The sequence below is a fragment of the Centrocercus urophasianus genome, unplaced genomic scaffold (assembly GCF_019232065.1).
Source record: "Centrocercus urophasianus isolate 14NV4802_14NV808 unplaced genomic scaffold, USGS_Curo_1.0 seq_24, whole genome shotgun sequence".
NCBI lineage: Eukaryota > Metazoa > Chordata > Aves > Galliformes > Phasianidae > Centrocercus > Centrocercus urophasianus.
Window position 1 is genome coordinate 12,076,109 of NW_024884800.1, and position 25,731 is coordinate 12,101,839.

The 25,731-nt window shown below is 54.8% G+C and overlaps 2 protein-coding genes and 1 long non-coding RNA gene across 4 annotated transcripts; 2 read left to right on the plus strand and 1 right to left on the minus strand.

The window, feature by feature from the left end:
• The first annotated feature begins 3,717 nt into the window (after window positions 1-3,717).
• LOC122163817 (G-protein coupled receptor 12-like) lies at window positions 3,718-4,855 on the plus strand. Its single transcript, XM_042825326.1, is given in 2 exon segments — window positions 3,718-3,836; window positions 3,838-4,855. Coding segments are annotated over 2 exon segments (1,053 nt in total). The 3' UTR covers window positions 4,772-4,855.
• A 10,374-nt stretch (window positions 4,856-15,229) lies between these two features.
• On the minus strand, window positions 15,230-21,344 carry LOC122163827 (wiskott-Aldrich syndrome protein family member 3-like). The gene is made up of 8 exons (XM_042825336.1): window positions 21,146-21,344; window positions 20,048-20,182; window positions 19,805-19,958; window positions 18,893-19,010; window positions 18,622-18,797; window positions 17,967-18,224; window positions 17,492-17,883; window positions 15,230-15,894 (listed from the first exon to the last, which is right to left on the minus strand). Exons 1-8 carry the CDS (start codon window positions 21,276-21,278, stop codon window positions 15,737-15,739), a joined length of 1,524 nt encoding a protein of 507 aa, XP_042681270.1. The 5' UTR covers window positions 21,279-21,344; the 3' UTR covers window positions 15,230-15,736.
• Window positions 17,182-25,677, plus strand: LOC122163828. Of its 2 annotated transcripts, none has more exons than XR_006170056.1 (3): window positions 17,182-17,222; window positions 17,322-17,610; window positions 24,776-25,677. It is a non-coding gene; the product is annotated as an uncharacterized LOC122163828 (long non-coding RNA). The 2 variants fall into 2 exon arrangements; XR_006170055.1 differs by having other exon boundaries at window positions 17,322-17,584.
• Window positions 25,678-25,731: the final 54 nt, after the last annotated feature.

Here is a 25,731-nt window from a genome sequence, read left to right on the forward strand (position 1 = left end):
CCTAATTACTACACTATTAGTGCATTTGTTTCCTTCAGCATAAAGCAGCTTGCATGTACTGCAACAAGGCGAGGAGCCAGCAGCTCTGGAAAGCAGAGAGCAGGGGCTGCGTTGTGCTGAGCATCCTGCAGCCTGGGAACATGGGATGGGATGGGATGGGATGGGATGGGATGGGATGGGATGGGATGCACAGGAAAGCCACCTCTGGAAGTTCTGCACCAGGGAACAGCTGTGTCAGAGCAGCTCAGCACAGAGCTGTGCTCTTGGAATTAAAATCCCAAGGTGAAATGTGCCATTGCTCAAATGCTGCTCTGCTACCCTGCTCCTCCAGGCCCCATTGCTTACAGCTTTGCATCAGTGAACCCTCAGCTCCTCCTCAGCAAAGCTATGGGGGTGGCAGGGAGGTGTTATTCTTGGCAACACTCCCCACTCCCCTTCTCTTTTTGATGTTGAACTGCTCATTTCAGATTTTGAGTCACAATATTTCTCCAAGCAAAAAGAGTACAAGTTTGGAAAAAATCCAGCTTAGTCCTTCAAACTTCTTTGTGGTCTCTCCAGTTCACAGCAGAAGAAGCTCCAACCCCTGCTGGCACTGGGGCACAGGGTGACACGGATTCACAGGGTCCCACCCTGACCATGGAGTGTGTGTGGAGCAGGAGGGAGTGAAGGGCTTGTGAGAAGCGAGCAGCGGGAGCAGAGCAGAAACCCCATCCCTACGCTGTGGGTGTGTGGGGTTCATAGAGCTGTTAAGGTTGGAAATGACCTCTTAGGTCATTAAGTCCAACTGCCGAGCCCTGCCCATGTGCCCACCAGCCATGTCTCTCAGTGCCACATATCCACATTTCTTGGACACCTCCGGGGATGGACGGCTTGTCACGGATGGAATGAAAGGGAATATAAATGTAATTTAGACTCTCTGAGTTGTTTTGATTCCATACACAGCAGGAAGCAGAGCTCCACATCACTCTCAGCTTGGGGAATTCCCATTTGCCCCCGACTGGATGTGGCCAGGTGCTGGACCTGGGCAGTGCCTTGCTGGGTGCTGTCTCTCTGCAGCCCAAACCGTGCTCCGAGCAGCTGAACAGGGGACAGGAGAATTCCTGCAAGAGCTGTGAACTGCACTACCTTTTTTTTTTTCCCGACTAAAAATACTTCCAACAAAGCATCAAAGCTCCTTGAAATAGTCCATCTCCAGCAGCAGGATCCAACTTTGGGCTCCCGGCAGCCACGTGTTCCCCTTAAAGGGCAGCAGTTAGAGTGAGGCGGCTCTGGGAGCCAGAGGGAGGAGGGGTGGGCCTGAAGGACCCCGCTGTGCTCAAAGGAACGCTGCCCCAGGGGAGGTCCAGCAGTGCCCAGTGCCCCCAGCGCCTGCTCTGAGCATCCTCATAGGCAGCGCTGTGGGTGCCTGAGCTCCTCCTGCTCTCTGAGGCTGCACAGAGCATCCTGAAAGCTTTCTTTTCTCTTCGTATTCGCTCCCCCCTCCCCTTTCCCCAAGCGCGTTTAATCATTCACAGGTTAGTCATATTCCTAAGAAAAGAAAACGCAGTGTGACGGTGAGCGACAGCTCCTGGAGAACTGCTGCTAATTATAGCCTGGCCCCAAAAGAATACCACAGGGTTTGGGGGGGTCCACATTTGGTTGGGATCCCCGCATCCTGCCTTGGTGAGCAGAGCCCTTCTGCTCATAGGAGACCCCTTAAAAACTGAGAAATCGTCCCTCACTGCTGTGCTGCGTGCGCTTGTTGGGTTGGTGCTAATCATCTGTTATCACTATTAATTTCCTTAATGGTTTGCCTCTCTCCCTGCACAGCCCCAGAGCTCCCTATCACTTGGTGCACCGTGCTGAAGTTGCAGCAGTTGCTGATGGGATGGCACAAAACAAGAGGAGGAGGAAAATCGTGCAAAAGCTTTTTTTTCCTAGGAAAACAGTTTTGCCCCTTGTTCATGGCTGTCCCTGTGCAGGTACCACAGGCAGAGCGCTCTGGGGGCTGCAGGTGGCCACCAAGCACCATCCCAAAGGCAGAGGGGTTTTCCCATCTCCTGGGACTGACAGCACTATAGGGTGAGGAGCCTTCTGCAGCGCTGCCAATGGGAACTCATCTGCTGCGGGGGACAGCAAAAGCCCGTGGGACACAAAGGCTGCATGGCATCTGCTGGGATGCCAGCGGTGCCGCCAGATGGATTGTGCCCTCCTGTGGCTGGGGCGGCTGCATCCTCCCTTGGGAGCACAGCTGGCGTCCCCAGATAGGACCATGTACGTAAGCACAGGATGTGTCCCCACATAGGACCATGTATGCGATGCATCCCCATGTAGGGCCACAAGGGCTGCGTCCCCAGGTAGGAGTGCATTAGGAGTGCACATGTGATGCGCTCCTAAGCAGGACCACGTGTGGGATGTGACACCGTGCCTGCGGGGTGTCCCCGGATAGGACCGCACACAGGCTATGTCCCCAAGTAGAACCACGCACGTGATGTGCCCCCAGGGAAGCTTCGGGCTGGCTCAGGACCCGAAGGACACCGCGGGGCTGGTGCCTGCCCAGAGACCCACCTGCACGGGGTGATCTCTGCAGGTGAGAGCGCAGGAGGAGCTGACAGAGGGACCAGGAGGCCGCGTCCTAGCGCTGCGGGGTTTGGGGTGAGATTCCTGCCCGCTGCGGGGCTGCTCGAGGCCCCCCACCCGGCCCTCCCCACTGCCAGACCCGCACCGCGTGCTCCCCGCGGAGTCCCCCAGCCCCGGCCTCGCCCCGCACCCCGCGGATCCGGTCCGGTCTGCAGCTGAGTTTGCGGGCCGGGGGCTTTAAGAAACCGGCATGGAGTGCTTGGCTGGGGGGCAGAGGCCTCCGAGACTCCCCCGCATGCGGGAGAGCGGAGTCCGCGTTCGGGGGATCCGCATCCCTTTGTGAATGACGGAGCCGGAACAACCGCGGTGCCTTTGGGATTTCTGTCCCTGCGGGGGGGCACGGACCGCACCGCGCCGGCTCAGCCCCCACCCCCAAAAGCTCCGGCGGCACAAACGGCGGCGGCGGCCCCGACCTTGTGCCGGGGGAGGGGGTCGGGGGGGGGCGGATGCGGAGCCCCCGCGCCGCGTGCTCTGCGGAGCGGCCCGGCCTCGTTGTTATTCCGAGCACAGCGGCTCTGATTCACAGCGCTGGATCATGAATATAAGTGAAGACTTTGACGTCAGAGTTGAGATTTATCAGCAGATCCAATGGGGCAGGAATATTAAGTGCCGGTGGATGCCAGCGAGCCGCCACCGCCGCTATTGGCGACGTTCGCCGAGGAATGAGGCGTAGCACCGCGGGCTGCGGGCACCGGGAGGGGAAAACCTGAAAACGGGGGCGAGCGGCTGCTCCCCGGGCACGGAGAGAGGTACGGGCGGGGGGCGCGGGCAGGGGGGAGGGGGGAGCAGCGGGCATCGCCCTGCGGCAGTGCGGGGAGGAGAGGGAAAAGTTGGGGCGGCCGTACCCGGCGTTGCCACGCCGCATCCCCGCGGGGGCGACCGAAAATAACGACCCGAGGGCTGCGGGGAGCGGGGGGGGGCAGGGGCGGTTCTGTGCTCGGAACGGGCGGCAGAAGGTGGCCGCGCCGCGGGGGGGCTGCGGGGCGGCGGCGGGTGCGGGGCCGAGGGGCTGCGGCGAAGGGGGAGGGGAAAGGGTTCGGCTCTGCGCCCCGTCCCGCACCGCTGGCTCAGCGCTCTCCTCTCGCTCTCTCCCCAGCGATGCTGCACGGCCCCGCCGCCATGGGAGAGCCCTGGCAGCCGCAGTCCCAGCAGCAGCGGCTCCCGGCTCTCGGCAACGCCTCGGCCCCCAGCGCCCGGCCCTCGGCGGCGGCGGAGGAGGGGGGGGGGCCCCGCGGGCACGGCGGCCCCGGGAGGCGGGGGCCCGGCGGCGGCGGTCAGCCCTTGGGACATCGCTCTGTGCGCCACAGGGACGGCGGTGGCCGGAGAGAACGCGCTGGTGCTGGCGGTGCTGTTCTATACGCCCAGCCTGCGGGCGCCCAGCTTCGTGCTGATCGGCAGCCTGGCGCTGGCCGACCTGCTGGCCGGACTGGGGCTGGTGGGCAACTTCGCCGTGCGCTACCTGCTGCGGCCGCCCAGCGAGGCTGCGGAGCTGGGGGCGGCGGGGCTGCTGCTGGCCGCCTTCTCGGCTTCGGTGTGCAGCCTGCTGGCCATCACGGTGGACCGCTACCTGTCGCTGTACAACGCGCTGACGTACCACAGCGAGCGCACGCTGGGCTTCACGTGCGGCGCGGTGCTGCTGATGTGGCTGCTGTGCCTGGGCGTGGGGCTGCTGCCTCCGCTGGGCTGGCATTGCCTGCGGGACCAGAGCGCCTGCAGCGTGCTGCGGCCCGTCACCAAGGACAACGCGGCCGTGCTGGCCGTCACCTTCCTGCTGCTCTTCGCCCTCATGATGCAGCTCTACCTGCAGATCTGCAAGATCGCCTTCCGGCACGCGCAGCAGATCGCCGTGCAGCACCAGTTCATCGCCACGGCGCAGGCCACCTCCACCCGCAAAGGGCTCTCCACGCTGTCCCTCATCCTCGGCACCTTCGCTCTCTGCTGGATCCCCTTCGCCATCTACTCGCTGGTGGCCGACTCCAGCTACCCCGCCGTGTACACCTACTCCCTGGCGCTGCCCGCCGCCTGCAACTCCCTCATCAACCCCATCATCTACGCCTTCCGCAACCCCGACATCCAGAAGTCGCTTTGGTTGGCGTGCTGCGGTTGCGGCCCCGCGCTCTCCTCCCGCCCGCGGACATCCAGCGACGTGTGAGAGCCTCCTCCTCTCTCCTCTTCCTCGTCCACCTCCCCGCGCTCCTCTCCCCTCCGCCGTCCTCGTTTTCCACCTGGAGGATCCCCCCGCCCCGGGAGAGCCAATGGGCAAAGGGGAAAATAGGGAAAAAAATAGAAAAAATAAGGGGGTGGGGGGACTTGGGGGGAGGAGAAAGAGAGAGAAAGGAATGCCGATGGTTTCCTTAGAAATGTTATTTTCGTACACATTTTATTTTTTATTTAAAAACACAAAACGCCAAAAAAAAAAAAAGGGGGGGGGGGGGGGGGGGAGTGGGAGAAGGAAAGGACGGGAGGTCAGGCACTGCGATTGTCCCATCCCGGTGTAAGAGAGGCTGACCCCGAGTACGGGGTCTCGGGACGGGGGCCCACGGTCAGGTGATGCTCTGCTATGCAATAACGGGGGCGACTCCGGAGAAGCACAGGGAGCCGGGGGAGTGGGGCAGATTGGGCGGGGTGGGACAAAAGAACTTTAGGGAGCGGCCGTTCGTTTCATAGGGGTGCTGACTGGGGAATCGTCCACTCCTTCCCCCGCCCCCGCCCCAAAAAAAGGTGGGCTGCAGGGAGGGGCTGCCCTTTCCCCGTACACGGGGAGTATCGCACCCCGAAGGGATCCGGGCTGTCTGGGACCCCGCAGGGCTGCCCGCACCGCCTCCGCACAGCTCCGGCCGCTCCCGACGGCGCTGCGGTGCCCGCGCGCAATGCCGCATCGCGCGGCGGCGGCGCGGAGCCGTGACCGGGCGTCCCTCGGCAGCTTCGGGCCGGGGGGGGCACGGCGCACCGCTCCGCCGCCGCCACGGATCCGCGCCGCTCCGCTGAGTGCGGAGCCCCGGGGCTGTGCGTGGGGCTTCGTTCTCAGGGCCGCGTGCGCGAAACCTGCGGGGGTGCGGGGTGGGGAAAGCTGCGGACGCTTGAGCTCGTCTGCTGCCTTTTGAAAGTGGCCGATCTCCGTTCTTCGTTTCCTTTTTTCAAAACCTCTGGCAACGGGCAGTCGGCACAACGTTGAATCAGCGTACACAGAGAAGTGAATATATATATTTATATAGAGATATATCGAAGTCATCTATACATGTGGACACCTTTCCCTGCTCATTGTCCCCTCCCCCAGTTGCTGTGACGGCAGCCGGGTCCCTGCAGTGTCACACCTCCCGGCACAGTCAGGTTCGGCCATTTTTGAAGCATCGTGAACACTTTTGGGATGTTTTTATACAGCCGGACCCAGAGGGCAGTGTTGGTGTCTCTGGGCGACCCATCGCTTGTTTTGTACTTTGAATGAAATGTAGCTCTGACTTACTGGCTCTGGGTACACCTCGGTGTGACAGAAATGGCATTTTCTTGGATTTCCTGCATGCATCAGTGGTGACAGGGGATGGAGAGCACAAAGCTGCAAGCAACGCAGCAGGGGACTGGCCACTGCTTTCAGCGTGCTGGCACTGAACCCAGAGCCAAAGCCCCTCCAGTAGTGCCACAAATCCCCAGAAATGCTGATGGTCATAGAAGCCACTGGTGTAATTCTTGTGCTTTTCAGAGGAGTTGCCACGGGCTTTGCAGAGCACAAAAGCTTCGGCTGGCAGAGGTCAGTGTGTGTCCTCCAGACCCCCGTCCCTGCCTCATGCTGCCGTTGCACCTCTGCAAATATTTGCAAAGAGCTTCTGCTGGAGGATGCATGGCCAGGGCCTCACTTAGACTCGCACTGTTTCTGGGCTTTGTGGGACCTAGCTGGGATTGACAGCAGCAGAAGCAAGCAGAACATTGGTCTTTTCCAATGGAAGATTGGTGAGAAGTAGCCAGCAGGTTGGGTCTTTTTGACCAGGTTCTTTCAGTGGCCAGCAGAAGTTCCTAAGGTTTCGGTCCAATTTGTTCATTGTGAACTTTGCGTAATAAGAAATCATTCCTGTTCTCAGTAGGTGAAGAAGTACCTCTTTCTTGTAGAAACATCAGATGTGGGGGGGCTGGAGGGGCGTTGATCTTGATAATCATTTGTATTGACGTGTATTGACCAGCATCAGGTGTTCACATAATTGTTAACAACTAATCACACTACTTAAAATTAAGAGGAATAACTGTTTGATGCACATGGGATTTCCTTGCAACTCCTCTCTTTCGTGCTCGGCTCTTTTTTGGGGTGAGGTGGTCATGCTCACAGCTCCATCTCTACCACTCGTACCATTTCTGTTAAAAGTGCCGTTGGTTTTTGCAGCATCACCCAACAACTGCCCTTCTCCTGTTCCTGCCACCCCCAGAATGGAGTTTTCCCACCCCCATTGGGAACTTTTGCAATGCTGAGCATTGCAGAGATAAAGCAGGTTCCAGTAGAGATGACCCACACCAGAACTCTTCTGCCCTCGCCTTTGAGGGATGCAAACAAGTAGACTCCAGCTCTGAGCCCACCAATGGATTTGCCCATTGGCCAACCTATCAGTGTAGGGTACAATGACTGAGATACAGAAAATGGTCCTGAGATGAACAGAAAAATGTTGTCATGAAACTGCATAGGACAGGATGCTGTGAAGGCTGAGGATGATGGTAGTTGCCTTTATAAGTTCTGCTTGATGTCAAGCATAACTGTCCAAACCAAGGTTGCTCCTTCCCTCTTCCTCCCTCTCTCATCATACCTGCTTCCCCAGGAAAGAGGACATTCCAGAGCAATCAGAACAGCCGATCATTCTGATGTAATTGTTCTCATTAGCCTTTTAGCTTGACCGAGAAAGGTGATCTCAACGGAAAATGTCCAGTTACCATTCGGTCATGGTAAAACCAAGCCCCTACGATGCACTTTATGAGCGAGTGAAAACAAATCAATGCTGTTATTGCACTGTATCTCTATTGTGTATAATATTATACATTCATCTGTAAGAGTAATTTATTTTTATTACTGTAAATAAAACTGTTTAAGTGGTTTGTCAAGAGGCTATCCAAAAATGGAGGGTAAAATTAAAACGTTTGAAGACCTGGGCTCCTGCCCCAGGCATGTGCCATGCTGGTGTCTGTGTCTTCATTCAGCTGAACTGAGCCTGGTACAGGCCCACACTTTCCCCAGCAAGGGTAACTTGGGGCAAACTAGGAGGGCTTGAGGCAAACTGAGTGCCTCTGGGTCAATTATCCCTTCTGGGCTTGAGCAATGCCTCCAGGATGGCAGCTTCTCCCACAGAAAGCACTTCTTGGCCGTCTAATTACCCAGCGGGTCAGGGATTACATCGCCGTGGGAATTAATTGGTCTTTGAGAGCTGCTTTCTCTACAATAAGGGTTACAGCGCTATCAGCTTTGCGCTGCTCCTTCTGCCCCCGGCTCTAATAGAGATCTGCACATCACGGGGCTGCCAACGGCGAGGGCGAGCTGACAAAAAGCCGAAATGAGATATACTCGAACCTCTTAAAATCTTTATTGGACTCTATTTTTTATTAGCACATGCATAAAGTGTCAACAGTTGGGGATTACGTCGGACGACGGTTTTCACAGACCAGTCACAAGCGGTGCTCCGGCCCTTGGCGGGCTCCATCCTTCCCCCCATCCCTCCTGGTGCCGGGCAGAGCACCCAGCGCTGCGATACACGTGGTCACATGTAGCGACTGGGGACGTAGATAGGTACAAGCAGCAACATCTACTCACCTACTGACTAAGTGCACGTGGTTAAAAGACCCCGTTAGACAGCAAACACCTCTTTCTTCTTCAAAGTTAACTATATAATAATAGAAATTGGGTTATATCCTGCACTGCGTGACCCTCTTGAGGGAGAGGTGCCCATCTCCTGTCGGCTGCTTCCACCAAGTGGAAAATTGAAGGGAACGTGGGTATTAAGTCTGCTAGTAGTAAAACCCGAGCCTTTTGCAGAAGCCACTGCTCCTTCCCCAAGGGCACGCTGCCCTGAGCCTGTCCAGCAGGTTGGGAGGAGGAGGAGAAAGAGGAAAAGAAGGAGGAGGAGGAAGAAGAAGAGGAAAAGAATGACTCCACCTGTATACAACCTGAAACAAACCCACCAGCAAAAGCACGTCCTGCAGCCAAACAAGGATGGGGTTTTGCCCTTCCTGCAGCCCCACTGTGCCCTTCTGGAGATTGTTCCCTGCCAAAGGTGCAAGGTGTGCACCCGTGTGCCTGCCAGAGTGGGTTTCCCTTACGTTGGCCAAGATCAGAGTGACAACTGATGCCAACGCTACCCTGGGGTAAAACTCCACGTGCAGGGAAGGAGGAATCCTGGTGCACAGCTCGTGGCTTGGGCAGGTCCAGTTTGTCACCTGGGGAAGGCTGAGCATCAGAAACACTTACAAATGCTTAGAAATGCCCTGTCCCTCCCCTTGGCTGGGGATGGGCGCTCTGATTGCTGGATGTCCATAGCTGCTGCTCCAAGCTCTGGATGCTCCATGGAAACACATGGGAGATCCCCAGAGAAGGCACTTGTGTCAGTGATAACACTGCAGCAACTGCCTAAAGCCACACAGGAGACATTCTTCTTCATCCTTGACAAGAAACCAGAGTGAAGGAAAATGGGGCCACCAGCCCCAAAACACTCCTAACATCACATCTCAGAGCAAAGGTTTTCTCTTCAGTATGAGTTTTCCTTTCCTTGTTCTAATCTGCTCCAATCTGAGATGAAAGGCACCACAAAGAGAGAGTCTATGAGTGGGAAACCGGCCACAGCTGGATGTAGACCTGAAACCCCTCAGCACAAACCAACTCTGGTGGTGGATCCACAACCAATGCTCATACTGGGCTGGGATTTGGGAACCAGCAGTAGCACCTCTTCTCCAGCCTCAGAGCAGCCCTAATGGAGCCAGCACTTGCCAGTGTGCATCACAGAGACATCACTGGGCTCTAAATCCACCTCACTTCTATCTCAAGAGTGCTATGTATTTTCCATGACAACTGACTTTTTGTCAGGTAACTGTTCCCAGCAGAGGCATCAGGCACTAGCAAGCACTGATAGTGGGTGAAATCAGTGGGATTTGAGGCACCTGAGCTGAGGTGGAGCCTTCAGGGATAAAAACACTTCCTACCATAGTGGAGACCTATCTCCTTGCTGAGCTGTGGTTTGCTGGGCTGTTTCTTTTGCTCTTATGAATGTGTTTCATATAAACCAATTTTTGGAGGGTTTTTGGTGACAGCAGATGGGCAGCTAGCTGATGGACAGCACTGGTCTCATATATATATATATATATATATATGTATATATATGTTTTTCTTGGCAGCCACGTAAGTTTTTTTCTTTGCTTTGTTTTTCTGGGGTTTAAATTTGTTTATTTTTAGATTACTTTATTATTTTGCAGTGGGTTTTGTCTATCTAAGTGTATTCTTGTACAGAGTGGTAGGATTGTGACCAAGCTAAGATGACAGTACTTTCTTTCTATTCTGTTTCCTCTGACTTCTTAATACTTCTTATATGTTCAGTGCTGGAATTGCCATCAAGCTGGAGGTCCCTGGGACCACTCCAATCCCTCGAACTTCTCACCACAGGAGTGGGGGGGAAGGCTTGCTTCACCAACACCTGGGTTCACAACCCAAACAGAATGCCAGCAACAGTTTTAAGCACGTTCTCACTAAATGGGAAAGACTATAGAGGGACGTCTGGGTGCTGGTCTGAAGGATGGCACTTGTGAGACAATATTTGGCAGGAGAGAGGTGGGAAGGGGAAGGTGAAAGATCTGTAACCTGCTATAATATAGTGTTATGGAGCAGTCAGTGGCCTCAGGACCCTGTATCAGCATGGACAGAGACTAATACTGATGTTACACTAACACTGCTTGCAGGGGATGCCACAGCCGACATGTCCCACCTGCAAGCAATGCTCCAGCAAGGGAAACCCTGCTTTGGGCCCATTCCATTTCATGTCCTAACCAGTCTGTGAGTGGTACTGAGGGCTTTGGGATGAACATCCACTGAATCCCATGACGCTTCTCCCCCTTCTCAGCAAAATCCATGTGTGATTCTCACCTGGAGAAAGTAAAGCCTGCATGAGTGGGTCTAGGAAATTGAGGTTTGTTGAAAGGTTGGATTCACACGTGTACATGCACACACATACAAAGGACACAAGGGGAAAACCCTTCTGGCTCTCAAAGATTGAAATATTTTAAAGACTAGGGTTAAATAAAAATGCCTGGAGGAGGACATCTATGAGCTTGGGGGCATCACATGAATTGCATGGGCAGCTCTAAGTGCCAACATGTAGCCATGCCAGCGCTGCTGGGTGCATTCCCTACCATGTGCACGGTCATCCCAGAGCAGAATAGAGTCCTGGGATGGCTGCCCATATGAAGACAAGATCAGCATGTCTCACTGCTCCCATGCTTTGCTCAGGCACTTCTGCGTGGGGATGGTGGAAGGACAGAGAGCCCTGCCATCAGCAGGGGGATGCGGTTGTGGTGTTGGTTACGGGATCAGTTGGGGAAAGGGACGGTGGTCCTTGAGGTGCTGCTGCCCAGTCGGGAGGGTAAATTCATGGGTATGTGAGTGAATGAGCATTTGTGGCTTCTAAAGTGCAGTGCAGGTCATATGGTCTTTACTGTAAACTGTAAGCTCCTCAGGACGGAGCCCTTGTCCTTACTTTTATTTTTTTTCTGTGAAATGATGTGCCAGCCTAGAAACTCTTAACCCTAAATAACAACAACTACTACAGGACAACAGGGGGTGGTGAGAAGGACAGTCTGTGCTCCCTGTGCCAGTATGGTGGGAGCAGATGGGGAGAGCTTCCCGTGGCCCTCCATGCTCCATCCTCAGGGCTGTGGCTTCTTTGAAGAAGCACCCTCCAAACAAGGATCTCCAACCTGTCTTCCTCTGTGTGGGGCTTCCCTCGGTCATTACAAGGAAGGTGTTGATTCAGGTTCTGTTCCCAGGGGGGTCTCCCAAGCTTGTGTCTTGAAAAGGAGATACAGATGACAAAGTTGCAAGGAGGGAATTTGAAGCCTCTTATAAGTAGGGAGCTCCTTGGAGAAGCTGTGCTCAGCCTTATGCTTCCCATCAGACCATAGCCTTCGTGGGATGAAATGACCGCCAGCGCAGGAGCCCTCGCAGGGTGTGATGCTCACTCCCCCTAGGTGTCTGTCTAGGGTGGAGAACCACCCAATGCCTTTTTATTCTTTCAGGACATTGATCCTCTAAAAGTTGCCAGCATCACTTACTGGGTCCAAGGCTCCTCCAAGACTGAGGAGAAGCTGGGTGCAAGATCAGATTGTGAACCCTACCTGACTTCCACAACCTTCATCAGACATCAGTCAGACCAGCCTGCACAGCCCATGGGCACAGTGCTCTCCTAATGTCCCCTTCCATGTCAACTGGAGATACCCAAGAGGTTCCTGAAGGGCCTCAGGCACTAGAGCCTCCTGTTACATCTCTGAGCAGAGCCAAACCAGCTTATTTTCTCCTTGGATGACTCAAGCCTAGTTCATTCATATGCACACAGAATATGCTTCCCCCTGCTGGCAATATTTTGCTTATTATTTTTAATCTATGCCCATAAATTGGCAAGGAGGAGAAGGCAGATAAAATGGCAAGGGGAACCTCAGGAGACAGGTTGGGCTCATTAAATGTTTGGCACTCTGTGATTATTTGCTGGCAATGAAATGTCACTAGTATGTTTTAACATGGAACACAATACCTAAATATGCAGGGGAATCTCCCCTATCCACTTTTGGTACACTTGAGAGACAGGAGGAATTCAATCATCTGTGACCTGGATTGTATTTTTAATAGCTGCCAAGCTAGATAAAATATTTAAATATTCACTTTTATATCAGCCCACATGGGGACTTGAGCATTTCAGGTTGTATAATGCAGGGTGGCCTACTTTTGGTGTATACAGAAATAGGCACATATGTACAAAATACTGAGTGTGCAGCATATGGGTCAGCCAGCCAGCATTAATTAGCTCGGCACAACCAACTCCTGCCGCGCTAGCCTGGCCCAGACCCACCAAAGAGCTTGTGCTGGATTTCAGAGGTGACCAGGTCAAAAAATATTGGTGTACGCCTGGAATAAAGACGGTCGTCCTCAGAGGTGGCTGAGACCCTCAAGCAAAGGCATTGAGGACACTGCTCTGCCAGCAGAGCTGACCTTGCAGGAGCGATTGCTGAATGATACTGGGGCTCCTGGTGCCATCAGGTGCTGCCCATCTGCCTTGTGATGCTGCCAGGAGAGAGCTGGGGAGCGTGAGGGACACTGCAATCAGACCAGAAATAGGTGCCCACAGCTTGCACTGACTATACAGGCTACTTGTTTACTGACTGCATAAGAAACCTGAGCAGAGGGCTCTAACACAGCACCTCACTGGGAGGCTACCTGTGGATCAGCCCATCTGTCCTACCAAGACAGCTCCAGCACAGCCAAGGCAGACTCAGCCCTTACAAGAGCTGGGCTGTGTTGGCTTCTAGCAACAGCGATGCTGGGAGGCTAATGGTCCTACTGCCTTGCTTTGGAGTTGGGGATGTGGAAGGGACTGGAATCCCTTGGGGTGATGTGGCAATGGTGAGGATGGTATAGGAACATGAAGGTGCAGGGAAATGGGGGCAAGCCCTGCTCCCTGCCACCACGAGGCAGGGTCACCTTGGGTCCTCTGCCAATGTGACCCACGTGCAGAGTAAGCAAGGTTGCGTGTGTGATTGTCAAGTGCTTTGCCATGCAATGGCATCAACCCTGATAACAGCACGGGCTGATGGCTGCCAACCTGAAGTCACTATGGGGTCACCATGAGATGATGAGAACATGAGCCTGCTGGGGTCACTCTCACCCATAATGTGCAACCACAGCAAGTCCTACCAGAGTCATCACATGCTTTCATGTAGCAAAGCACAACCAGAGCACAAAAAGAGACCCAGCCTTGCAGGGGCACTGAGCCCCACTTCCCACCGTGGAGGCAGCCACTGACCGAAAGGCTGAGCCATCCCCATGTATCTCTGAGCCCCTTCCCCATGCACTGGTAGGGTGCCCTGGCTCTACCCCAGAACAGGTCAGCACTACAGCTGACCCTACAGCCCCATGAACACCCTGACAGGAATGGCAGCCTCTCATGTGAGGCTGTGACTCTTCCTAAATTACCAAATAACCAAACTTTTTCGCATATGAACAGTATCACAAGTGCATCTATGTTAACAATGTTCCGCAATAAGTACTGACAGGTGACTGTCTAAATGTTACTCTGATTTTTTTTTTTTAATACAAGATCTACTTCTGAATTGTTAAATGTCACACCCCAACCTTCCTGACAAGGAAATCCCACTGTGGGCACGAGGGTGGCTCCCAACCAGTGGGGACACCAGGATGGGTCCAAAAGCCCAAGGACCTTCTGTGCAGCTCCTTCAGTGGTGTTAAAGCCAAGGAGAGCTGCCTTGAAGGAGAGGGGGGGCCAAACACGGGGCTGTGGACCACAGCAGGGCAGAGAAGGGTGCAGAACTATCAGCAGCACCAACAGATTTCACTTCCCACCTGAAATCCTTCCCCAGCCACTCTGGTCTTCTCCTGAACCCAGTCCAAACCCTGCTCAGCACCACAGTGATGCTCGCGGGGCAATGGTGGGAGGAAAGGGGCTGCTCCAATCCCACTGGAAGGAGTCAATGGGATGCAGAGAAATGGGGTATGTCACATCCAAGGGACAGAGGCAATTTTGTGTTACTCAGCACCAGCAAGAGCTTGTGATGACACTTCTTAGCAGATAGGCTGGGGCTTGTGGTCATCATGTTCCACCATGAGGTGTTTCTCTTCAGGGGGAAATAACCAGATGCTCAGGGAGATTTAAGCTTTGAGATAAGCAGTTCTCAGGGTGGATTTAAGCATCAGCCCTTATGAGCTTTTGGGGTCACAGCCAGCCCTCTCACCAGCTTTACAGGTCTCTTTGCTTCTAGAATCTCAGAGTACTCCCTGTGCAGCTCTGGGGAAAGTGGGCACCAAGTCTGACTTCTCCCCAGAAGAGCTGTCCTGAGTGGATCTCAGTTTTTTCCCTCATTTGGGGCTTGCGGTGTATGGGAATACAAGAGAGGGCCATGTGGCCATGTCAGATGGGTCCACATTAGTTCTGGCCCATACACTGCTGGTTGGAAGCCTCTTGCAGCTCTGCAGAGCCGTACCTCTGACTGGGATGTTTTCAGTATTTCACACCCATTTGCTCTGCCCTCCCGCAAATCCTCCTTTAATAGCTCCATGAAAAGGCTGCTATGAATCATGCTCTATTTTGGTGAGCAAACTAGTATTTTTGGCACAGTGGTGGGGGCCCCGTTCCTGCACTCCCCACCCGTACCGTGCTTCGGGGACAAGGGACAGGGCAGCACCAGGACGGTGCCCTGGGATGGGGTTGATCTCAACTGTACCAGTGGGGTTCATGGGGATACAAAGTGCAAATCAAGAGAGTGAGCCCAAACCTCACCCTCAGTTTCAGTGGTTTGGGTTTATCTAAGAGCAGCATTTTTTTTCTTTTTTTTTTCTTCAAATAATACTGTAATAGTTCAGCACTATGGCCAAGGATAGCAGGGCTTTGGGACACTGCTCTCCATCCCTTGCCCTCAGGATACATTGCACTACATATGCTGGTTCCCTGCCAGCTGCATGAGCCTTGTCTTCATGCTTTTCTCCCAGAAATCTGTCCCAAGGATGGGAGTGGGCTCAAGGGTCACAAACACTTCGGTTTCCTCCCAGAGCTCCCCATTACACGTTTTAACATCTAGCTGCAAAAGCTCTCCTGCCTCTTGGTTTCGTTCCTCTACCAAAGCCAGCCTCTGGTTGTGGAGCACTCCCATTCACCCAGCCAGAGAATTTTCAGCATCGTTAAGCGTGGAGGTGCTGCTAATTCCTGGCCTCGCTGCCTCAAAGTTGCCTCCTACCCGTGCACAGCCTCCAGCGCTGCCCGAATGGTTTTCAACACGGTGTGAAAGCAAAGCTCCTGAATTAGCGGGGCTGATCGCGGTTGTTGGCATCCAGGTTTGGGGGAAGTGCCGTACGCACCTGCTGCAGGGGAGCCCCCGGCACGGCCCCTCAGTCCGACCACTCGTTATCATCCAGCTCGGAGTCGTCGTCTGACTCGCTGTACTCCACCGCGATCCGGCGGGACAGGATGGTCGCCACATCATTGCCCACGGGCTCTTTCTTGGCCTCTTGCTCCCACTGCTCCTGGACTTTCCGAAGTTGAATGCCTGTGTTAGGAAAGGTGGGAGAGCTGTAGGGGCACTGTCACCTACCAGCTGCCATCCCCGGTTAAATGCATGGGCTGGAATGGGGTGGCTGCACCTGATTACAAAGATACAACCTTCCTCCTTGGCACACACACAGCCTGCAGAGGTTGAAGCTTCTTGGAGGCCAAATCTTGCATTTATCCTTAACATCTGCATGAAGCAGGAAAGGTAAATGAAGGAGACCCCAGCAAGCAGCACCAGCTGCAGTCTGGCGGGAGGCTGGGTGCCCAGGAGTGTTGTCATAGAGCCCAAGGCACTTCCACCCACGGACTGCCACCTCCCCAGCAGTGACACCTTAAGTCATACAATCGTCATAAGCTCAGAAGAGTTGGGTTGGAAAGGACCTCAAAGCCCATCCAGCTACAGCTCCCTGTCACGAGCTGTCTGTCTGTATGGGAACTGTTGATCACGGCCTGAACCTCTGACTGACCACCTGAGGCAAGCAATGAGTCAGCCACGGGAGCACAGGCGAAGGCAATTCTACTTGGAAGGAGCGTAGCCTGGCTCCACCTCTCCTAGATCCCATTTAAGGACTGACTGCCACTAAGGAAGGATCTCTGTCTGGAGATTGCTCCTTGTGGAGTTTACTGCAAGCCTACAACACTGGTGAACGTTTTATTATTATTATTACTATTATCTTTCCACCATGATAATCTTACTAAGCCTAACATCTGTATACTTATTGATGGTACAACTATACGCTTTCCCCCTCCAGCACAGGCTGCCCAGGCTCCACTCAGCCTGACCTTGAGCACCTCCAGGAATGGGGAACCCACATTCTCTGGGCAGAAGTGCTAGAGCCTCACCACTCTCATCATAAGGAATTTCTTCTTTGTATTTGATCTACGCCTTTACTCTTCTAGTTTAAAGCTGTTTATCCCTTGTCCTTTCACTATTCCCTCTGACAAATAATTCCTCCCCACCCATCCTGTATCCCCTTTTAGCCATAAGAAGGTTTCTATCAGGTCTCCTTTTCCAGGCTGAACAACCCCAGCTCTCCCATCTCATAGCAGAGATGCTCCATCCCTCTGAAAACCTCCCCTCTGTGTCCCCTGGGATATGGATTGTATGGGAACTGCTGAGTCACGGCCTGAACCTCTGATTGATCACCTGAGGTGAGCCATGAGTCAGCCAGAGGAGCACAGGTGAAGGCAATTCACTGTGCTGCCAGAAGGGGTGGAGCCAGGCTGCACCCCTCCTAGACCTATTTAAGAGCTGGCTACCAGTGGAGAAGGATCTCTTCTGGAGATTGCCTTTGCTGGTGTTTTGTGAGTGAGCTCAGGATAAGGGTAAGCCTTCTATTTATTCTTTTGTTGTCATAGTCCGCTTTGCCTAACTCTCTTGTTTATTTCGTGATTATAACATCCTAAAATTCTTTGATTATACAGGATCCTTCTATGCAGGTCTCGTTTGGGTTCCACCACCTTTGTACATCACCTGAACACCCAGGGCTTGCCTGCATCTCCAACAAGCCAACACCACCCAACTCTGGACCACAGCATTTTGCCTGGGCCGTCCCCTCCCTGCAGGGGAGGCAGACCCCCCTGCCACATCTCACCTCTGCGGATGGCTGCGAGCAGGTCGCTCCGGGCATCGCTCATAGGCATCAGCGGGATCGGCGGCTTCCGGGACTCGGCGGCGGGGGCCGGCGGTGAGGCTGAGTGCGCTGGCGAGGTGGTGAGAGCGGGTGGCCCCGGTGGTGGTGGCGGCGGGGCCACGGGCGGCCCCATGGGGCCGGCCTGAGGCGGGGAAGCGGAGTAGGGGCCGGGCGGTGCAGGGGGTGGCGAGGGCGCGTAGGAGGGGTGGGCGGCGGGGGCGGCCGCGCCGGGGGGCAGCGCTGCGGGAGCCGCCATGGGGCTGTCGAAGGCAGTCTGCGCGGAGGGGATGACGGGCGGCGGGGGCGGAGGGGCCGGCGGCACGAAGTACTCCGTCATCGGTACGGGCTGTGGTCTGCAAGGGGAGAAACCCCATCAGCAACGTAGGCGCGGCAGCAAGCCTCCCCGAGTCTCCCGAGACGTGAATGGAAGCCCTACCCGAAATCCTTGACCAAGTGCGGTCTGGGTCCGTTCAGCACGGCCTCCGGGGGCTGCGGCGCGTGGGGCTGCTGGGCGCGGTTGAGGCTGTTCTGCCGGCTGCTCGCTGGTGGTCGGTAGCCGTGTTCTGGAGGGGGGACAGTCGGCAGCACCCCCTCCTTGTGTTCTGCGGGCACGTGGACTGTGGGGGCCAGCAGCTGTGCCGGGTGGTTGGGGCTTGCCGGGTATGAGTGCTCAGCAGCATCTGAGGTGTAGGATCTATGGCGACAGGAAAACCAAAGGGTCGCATGCCTGGGAGGGGAAGGGCTGGGCGAGGGACTGGTTTGGGGTACTTGAGGTCAGGGCAACGAAACACAAGGGAAACCACAAAATAGAGGCAGACAAGAGAGCACAGAGAGGAGAACACCAATGGAGCTGGACCAGACTCTTCCCTCAGCTCCTAAACCGCTTGGACTTTATCCCACCACCAACGTCCAGGATGTGACCCTGGTGGGCATCACTGTGCTGCGCGTGAAGCTACATGGGTCTATGGCTCATTGGCTCGCCTTCCCGAACACCCTTGGCCTGCTAGCCCAGGGATGGCAAAGAGAAAAACCAGAAGTGCCAAAAAGCAAAGGAAGCCCGGTGAGCTGAACGTGTAATAGGTAAAACCTGCCTATTATCTGGGGACAGTGATCCTTCCGATGATGCCATGTGATATGGGGATGGTGAGAACCTGTTATCGGGTCGGAACTCTTTATCGTATGCCATCATGTTCCACTCCAGGCGCCGGTTGCGGGCTTTCCGCACTTTCTTCACCTCCCGAGTGGAGTCCTCCACCAGCCGCTGCTCCTGAGGACACACAGCTGCAGCTCTGCCTCTGTCCCATGGCCCCTGTGGGTGATGCCCATGGAGCATCGCCCTGAGGCCATCCCTGCGCCTGCTACCTTCTGCCTGCGTTTCTCCTTCCTTTTGTCCTCTGTTGCCTGCAGCATCTTCTCCTTCCACAAGTTGAAGAAATAGGAGGGGTCGGTGTAGAATTTGAGGCCATCTTTCTTGTCGTCCCTGAAGGGAGAAAAGGGGGATGTAAGCTACAGGGAGGGAGAATCCCCAGAATATTTCAGTGCTAGCAATGGCAGTGCACAGATAGGGAACCTTCAGCCCTTCCCATGACTACCACCTTCCGCCAGCATCCATCTCTTTCCCATCTTGAGCCCTGCATTGGCACATTCCACAGAATTATGTGAGGGCAGTAATGCTGATGCCTTGGGCACTTGTTCCCGGAAAAGAGACCGCTTCCCCTGCATATGAAGGCTCGGTATGGTCAAAGAATAAGCTGTTGGGGCCCCATAAACATGATCAGGGTGGAGACATCATTACCTGCAGTACCACATTATGATCTTATGGACATGGCACAAAAGGATATGATTTAGTGGTGGGACTCAGTAGGTCAGGGTCACAGAATCATGGTGTGGCTGAGGTTGGACACAACCTTTGGGCCCATCTGGTCCTGCTCCAGCAGGGCCACCAGAGCATGGTGCCCAGGTCCACATCCAGAGTCCTTTGAAAATCCCCACGAGGAGGCACCAGAACCTCTCTGGGCACCGTCACCACACATTAGCACCAGTGCTATAGTATCTCCAAGGCTGATGGTTGGAGTTGCTGATCTTCTCCAACCTAGATGATTCTGTGGTGCAAGGTCACCTGTTTCAGTTGTCCCATGCAATTATGGTGGTACAGTCATGGGGAAGACAGCCCTCACCAAGAAACAATGGGGTCACACCCCCCTGGCACCCCTCCTGCCAGAGGCCCCAGACATCCCCCCAGCACTCTGAAGAGCAAGGGGACAGCTGCCCCACCTGTATGGCGTGAGGATGTTGAGTGGTGGAGGCTTGTCGCAGCGCTGGTACATCTCCATCACTGGGTTGGGGATAGAGTTGCGGGACACAACCTGTTGGTTCTGCACTGTGGAGCTCTTGAAAGCCTTCCTCATATTGATGTCCTGCAGCGAAACTGGGGACACGGTGGAGAGAGGGGGATTATCCCTTTGCCTCACCTTGCAGTCCCCAAACAACCACGCTATCCACCTGCCAGCCCCTCACCTTCCTCCACAGTGGAGTCCAGCTGCGTCACCTTGATGACCAGCAGGTCCACCCTCTCCTGCAGTGAGTTCATCCTCATGTAGAAGCTGTTGGCCTCATTGAACAGCTCCCCAAAGATGTCCTCAGCATGCCGGCCTGCCGGGGGAAAACATGCTCCCATCATATGCTGCTTTATTTGCAGTGTCAGAACTGTACACTGTGTTCTGGGGACCTGAGCTGAGTCCCCTCCAGGTCTGGCAATGCACATTCCATCCTTGCTAGGTACAGGTTGGGGTTTGCCCCACAAACCCCAACCAAGTGGCTTCCACGTCAAGGCTGCTTTTGGCAGCTCTCTAAACAGATCTTCTCTTCCTGGGAGTATTTTGGAAAATTATCTAGTTTTGGAGGGGGGAAAAAGGCACTAGGTGGAGAGCCCTGGGGAGCCTACACTGCTCTTTCTATTTTAAGGCAATATTCAGCGGTGAAATAGGTTTCCCCTATTAACTATTCCTGCTCACATGCACTGGGCTCTTGTCCTTCCCTTTGCTGCTGGAATCAGTCCTGAAACAGGAAGGACTGAGGACTTTTATACTGAACTATCTTTCACCTAGGGCATTCACATGGCTCTCAGTGTTCTGCATTAACAAGAATCTAAATACCTTCTCATTTCCAGCCAAGTCAAGAAATTAAAGATCATTTGACCAAAAACTCAAGAAGACTGGCAACGGGAGGACAACAAGTCTTAAAATATCCGTGCGTCCCCCTTTCCAACCCAACTCTTCTGAGCTTGTGATGGTTGTATCACTTGAGATGTCACTGCTGGGAAGGTGGCAGTCCATGGAGGGAAGTGCCATGGGCTCTATGACAGCACTCCTGGGCACCCAGCCTTCCGCCAGACTGCAGCTGATGCTGCTTGCTGGGGTCTCTTTCATTTACCTTTCCTGCTTCATGCAAATGTTCCCCCCAAGAGCATCCCTTCTTAATATCTGGATAAACCTCGCCCTACTGGGAACTCTCAGAACCAAACCAGGGTCAGTGACCACAGCATCACACCGCTTCAACCATTCCCAGTGCTGGCACAGGGTCACAGCATCCCCATCCCCATCCCTTGTGACTCACTGAGGCTGCCCAGCTGCTTGATGATGGCGGCCAGCGTGCTGTTGGTGACACATTCCAGCTCACTCGTCACCCCATCAGGCAGGGCCCCCCGGCACAGGTGCCGGGGCTCGATGTTCCTCTTCACCAGTGGCATACTGCTGGTGGGCACTCACACTCTCCTGGGAAAGGAAGAAAAAAGGAGAAACAACCCAAAACAGCCTTTTCCATTTGCATTTCCGCTCTTCTCTCTGGGGACCCACCTAGGAAATGGCGATGACAGAGTGTGGCTCAAACCAGCAGCAAACCCTGTGAGATGCAGCCCTTCAGCTGGCCCCAGAACACCTCCCCTGACCCAAACGGGAGCAAGCGAGTGCCTGTAATTCCATTATTTCCAGCTAACTGCAGAGCTCTCTGGGATTTATTTGTGCACACACACAGCTCTGATGCGGGCTGCCATGTCCTGCCCTGCTCTCCACAACATCCCCCAGGGCTGGGGCGGCTCGCTGTCTGCAGGATTGGGAAGGAGGAGGGAGGAGGGAGGAGGAGGATGGATGGGATGCTAAGAGCTGGGCATACCCATAAGGCAGCAGGAACGCCGACTACGGCAAGGGCCAGAAATGTGCACAGCTCGCTTTTTTTGACCCTAACAGTACTTGGCAGAACAGATTCCCATTGATAGCACCCACCATGCTCCCCAGCCCCCCACCCGCACCCCAGCTTGGTGGGAGTTTTCTAATGCAAATGCAAACTCTTGACAAAACAGCGCAAAACTTGTATCTAAATCATTAGTGCTGAGCTCCCAAAAAGGTTGATTGTGCTCCCAGCAGCACAAAGCAGATGCTATTCTGCCTTCTGAGTCCATCCCCTCCAGCACTTCCCAAACTGAGAGGAAGCACTTAATGAGCTGCTTGTGCCGTCTGGAAAGGGGAGGTGCAGACCAGTTCTCAGCACAGGATGCTGCCCCAGGGGTGCTGGCTGCATTTCCTGACACATGAGGTCCAGGAGCACTGACAGTAGTCACTGATGGCACCCACATAAAGCTGAACTTGGGCAGCTGCAGGCCTTAAAGCACCAGACTGCCATGTTTAGGCAGGCTCTGGCAGATCATCATGACCCCCAGCAGCATCACCTGGGGCCCATCCTGGGACGGGAGCTTAGTGAAGCTTGGTATTGCCCTCTGGGCTCGGTGTGCCAAAGGGACTTGGGCTGGTGGCTCCTTGGTGTCCCCTGTGAGCCACCCCTCTGGGACTGTACAGGTGGTCCAACAGAGCTGGATGAAGGCATGCTCTAGGTGATGTTCAGTGCCTTCCAGGTGGCAATGAGACAGTTTGGTGAGCACTAGATCCTGACTTCATATTGTGTGAGATGAGAGCACAGATTTAGGAAGCGATGGGGTGTGTGCCATGACCCTAGCTATGCCAAGCTCTCACAGAGCTCAGTGCTGTGCCCCTGTGCTGAGCTTGGATTGGGGTCTGTCTGTGCTTCTATCTGTCTGTATAGCCCCTGTTGTCAGATCTCACCCAACTGCACTGCCTAGGCACTGCCAGCAGTGGGACTGTGTAGCCCAGCAGGAGCCTTGGCCAGGCACCAACAGCAGAGCAAGGAGAAAAGCAAAGGGAGCAGTGTATGGCAAATCCACAGTGCTTGTACAGAGACAAGGAGGTCTGCAAACACACATCGAGAGAGTGAGATCAGGAAGGTGATGAGATGGCTGCTTGGTTGGGATGTAGCACAGAGAACCTGCTTGCCGGAGCCAGCCCTGCAGCCACTGCCATGCTGCACACAAAATGGAGTGCTCCTTCACCACCAAGACACATTGCTCATGTTTAGGAAATGCATCTGTGACCTCTTGTTACTCTGCTGATCGCTGGAGTGACTGCGATTGCTACCAGCCCGACAGGCATCACCGCTTCACGTGGAGCTGATAGCACAGCTGAACTCTTCCAAAGGCTCACTGAACGCTCTGCAACTGGCTGGGTCTCCAGCATCCCCATTTCTCAAAACATACCGGAGGGCAAATCCCAGGAGGCTGCTCTCGGGTCACCAATCCATCAGCGCAGGGAGGTTGGAGGCTCACAGCACAGCGAGCTGCGATGTCTCAGCAGTGAGGAACTGAACAGCAGCCATCCCAATCTGCTGGAACGAGCTCACTCCCATGCACATGGCTGAGGTCCTGCTGGACAGCCAGGGGAAGGGTCAGCACCCGCAGCCAAGAGGAGCGCAAGCTGAGGCCGCCTGCCTGGGCTGCACTGCTGGGCTGGAGCTGGAGCTGGTGCTGCCCGTGCTCAGGGCCAGCACCTCCATCCCAACAGGAGCGCTGCCTGCACCTTCCCCACGGCCCATCTGCAGCCTCCGCCTGCGCTGCGCCAACTGCAGCGGCTCTGCCTCCACCGAGCTGCAGGAGAGAGGCTCCGCCACCGCGCTGAGCTGTGAAGTGCAACACAACATGGCTAAAAATATTCCCTAAGAGTTGTGTTAGTAAATGCCACGCTAATTTTTTTATTTTTTTTTTATTTTTTTTTTTTTACCTTCTGCTGCAAAGCTCTCAGCTCCAGAAACAGCAGTGGACTCAATTGCCTCTAACTTGCAAGCACCTCTCCGAGCTGGGCTTTGCAGTGGTCAAAAAGCTCTTTAGGGGGGATGCTGAATATGCAGTGCCTGCTGCCTTGGGATTAGGGGAAAGCTAGCCCTGTTGCTCAACAGCAAACAGGCTCCTACATGGCTTGACCTGAACTATACATACAGCTACACCAACTGGCAGGTGGGTTTTCATGCAGCTATTTTCCTTAGGGATTAGGTGGTGTGGATTTTCTGGATCCAATCCAAAATAATGCGTGGATACCCTTGCAGTGAAGGGAGAGGGGAGAGCCAGAGATGGGGCAGGGAGCAGCAGCAATCCCGTGCATGCTTTGGCTGAAAGAAGCCTGCTGGAAAGGAACCACGTGCTGTTCTTAATGACTCTCTATCACCAAAAGAAGCCTTCAATGCCATCCCCTCTCTATGCCAGGCTCATTACCAGCAGGCCGGCCATGTCCCGCCAGCAGTGCAGCAGGACGCAGCTGAACAAACCCCCATTCTGTGCACCACAGAAGCGCTTTGATCAGCACGGGGCAGCCTGGGAGAGCAGCAGGGCTCTTCCTGGGCACTCGCAGCTTGGGAACAGCCGGCAGAGACGCGTTTCCCTGCAACAGTGACAGGCAGCTCTGCAAAAGCATGCTGGCCTCTTTGTTTTTTGTTTTTCTTTTTTCTCTTTTCCTTTTGGCTTGAGGGCTGTTGCTCAGAACTTGTCAAGATCTTGGCGTGCACAGCTGATTTGTCATCTACCAGAAAATGGAGGACGAGCATCCTTGGTTCAGCATGGGGCTGAAGCAAACAGCAGCTCTGAGCAAGTCCGCTTCACCTCAGGGTTTCTCCGCGGGCTGCAGATCCCAAGGAAGGCAGTGGGCATTTGGGGAGTTGGTTGCATCACTGCATAAGAGCCCTTGGCATGCACTGTGCTCGTAGCTGAGCAGCACAGCACATTAACCTCCTGCCTGCCATGCAAAGCTGCTTCTGCCCGCTACTGAGCTGCTCCCTGCCGCTGAGGATGCTCAAGAAATGCAGGAATGCCAAATGCCATCTAAGCACCTTTTTTTTCTTTTTTTTCCTTAGCTATCCCCTCTAAAACCCAGGCAATGAAACATAGAAACGAGGGCTGTGCTTAGACACACTGAAGTTTGGAGGATGAATGATGAATTCATCCTACTGCTGACCCATCCATCCAGGTGCTGCACTCCCCTGCTTGGGTTGCCAGGCACCAGGCAGCCATAGACAAGCAATCCTGAACTGCACCGAAAGCGGCCGTGGTTCTGCACCCATTGGGATTTCAGCACGGCGGCAGCGAGACCTCGAGCATTCAGCTGCTATGAAAGCTCTGCAAGTCGCTGAATCACGAAGCACAAGGCCCAGCGCTGCACATGCATGCCTGCGTGCTGGAGGGGCTCTGAGCTGCAGAGGGACACGTGCAGGCAGCCACCGGCCCCAGCAATCCTGCCAAGCAGTGCCCCCTCCCCCCCCGTGTGCAAATGGAAAGCACTGGTAGAGCCTTGCAGCAGGGATGTAAAGTGATGGCCCCTCCCTGCCATGCAAGGGTGCAAAGCGCACAGGTTCCCTCTCCATGCAGGAATGCAAAGTGACAGCACCCCCGCGGCCGTGCGGTGTGCAAAGAGGCTGAGACACCCCCCCCCCCCCACACACACATACTCCATGTGTGGACGCAGAGAGTCCTCGACTCCCCCACACTGACTGCTCTAGGACTCCTTCCCGATGGGAGGTGCAGGCAGCCTTACACCCCCGCCCCATGCATGGGCAAAAACCTCCATGAAGAGCTGGGAAGTGAGGGTCTCCCCCCATCATGAAAATCGGCAAAGTGACGGGGGACCCCTCCCCACGCAAGGATGCACAGCGTCCAGCCCCCCTACGCATGGATACGGTTGGGGGGGAGCACAGGGATCCAAAGTGGAGGCGATACTCCCCCTCCCCAAGGATGCAAAGCTGTATCCTCCCCGACTCAAGGATGCAAAGCACTGTGTTCTCCCCTTCTCCCCCCGCCACCCCCCCCACCCCCC

What these genes read in the sequence shown, in the direction of transcription:
- LOC122163827 (XM_042825336.1), bottom strand. Translation starts at nt 21,278, where the DNA reads ATGCCACTGGTGAAGAGGAACATCGAGCCCCGGCACCTGTGCCGGGGG. An exon ending in CAAGCAGCTGGGCAGCCTCA is followed by an intron (nt 20,183 to 21,145) that starts GTGAGTCACAAG and finishes TTCCCCCGGCAG; the next exon opens with GCCGGCATGCTGAGGACATC. An exon ending in GGACTCCACTGTGGAGGAAG is followed by an intron (nt 19,959 to 20,047) that starts GTGAGGGGCTGG and finishes CCGTGTCCCCAG; the next exon opens with TTTCGCTGCAGGACATCAAT.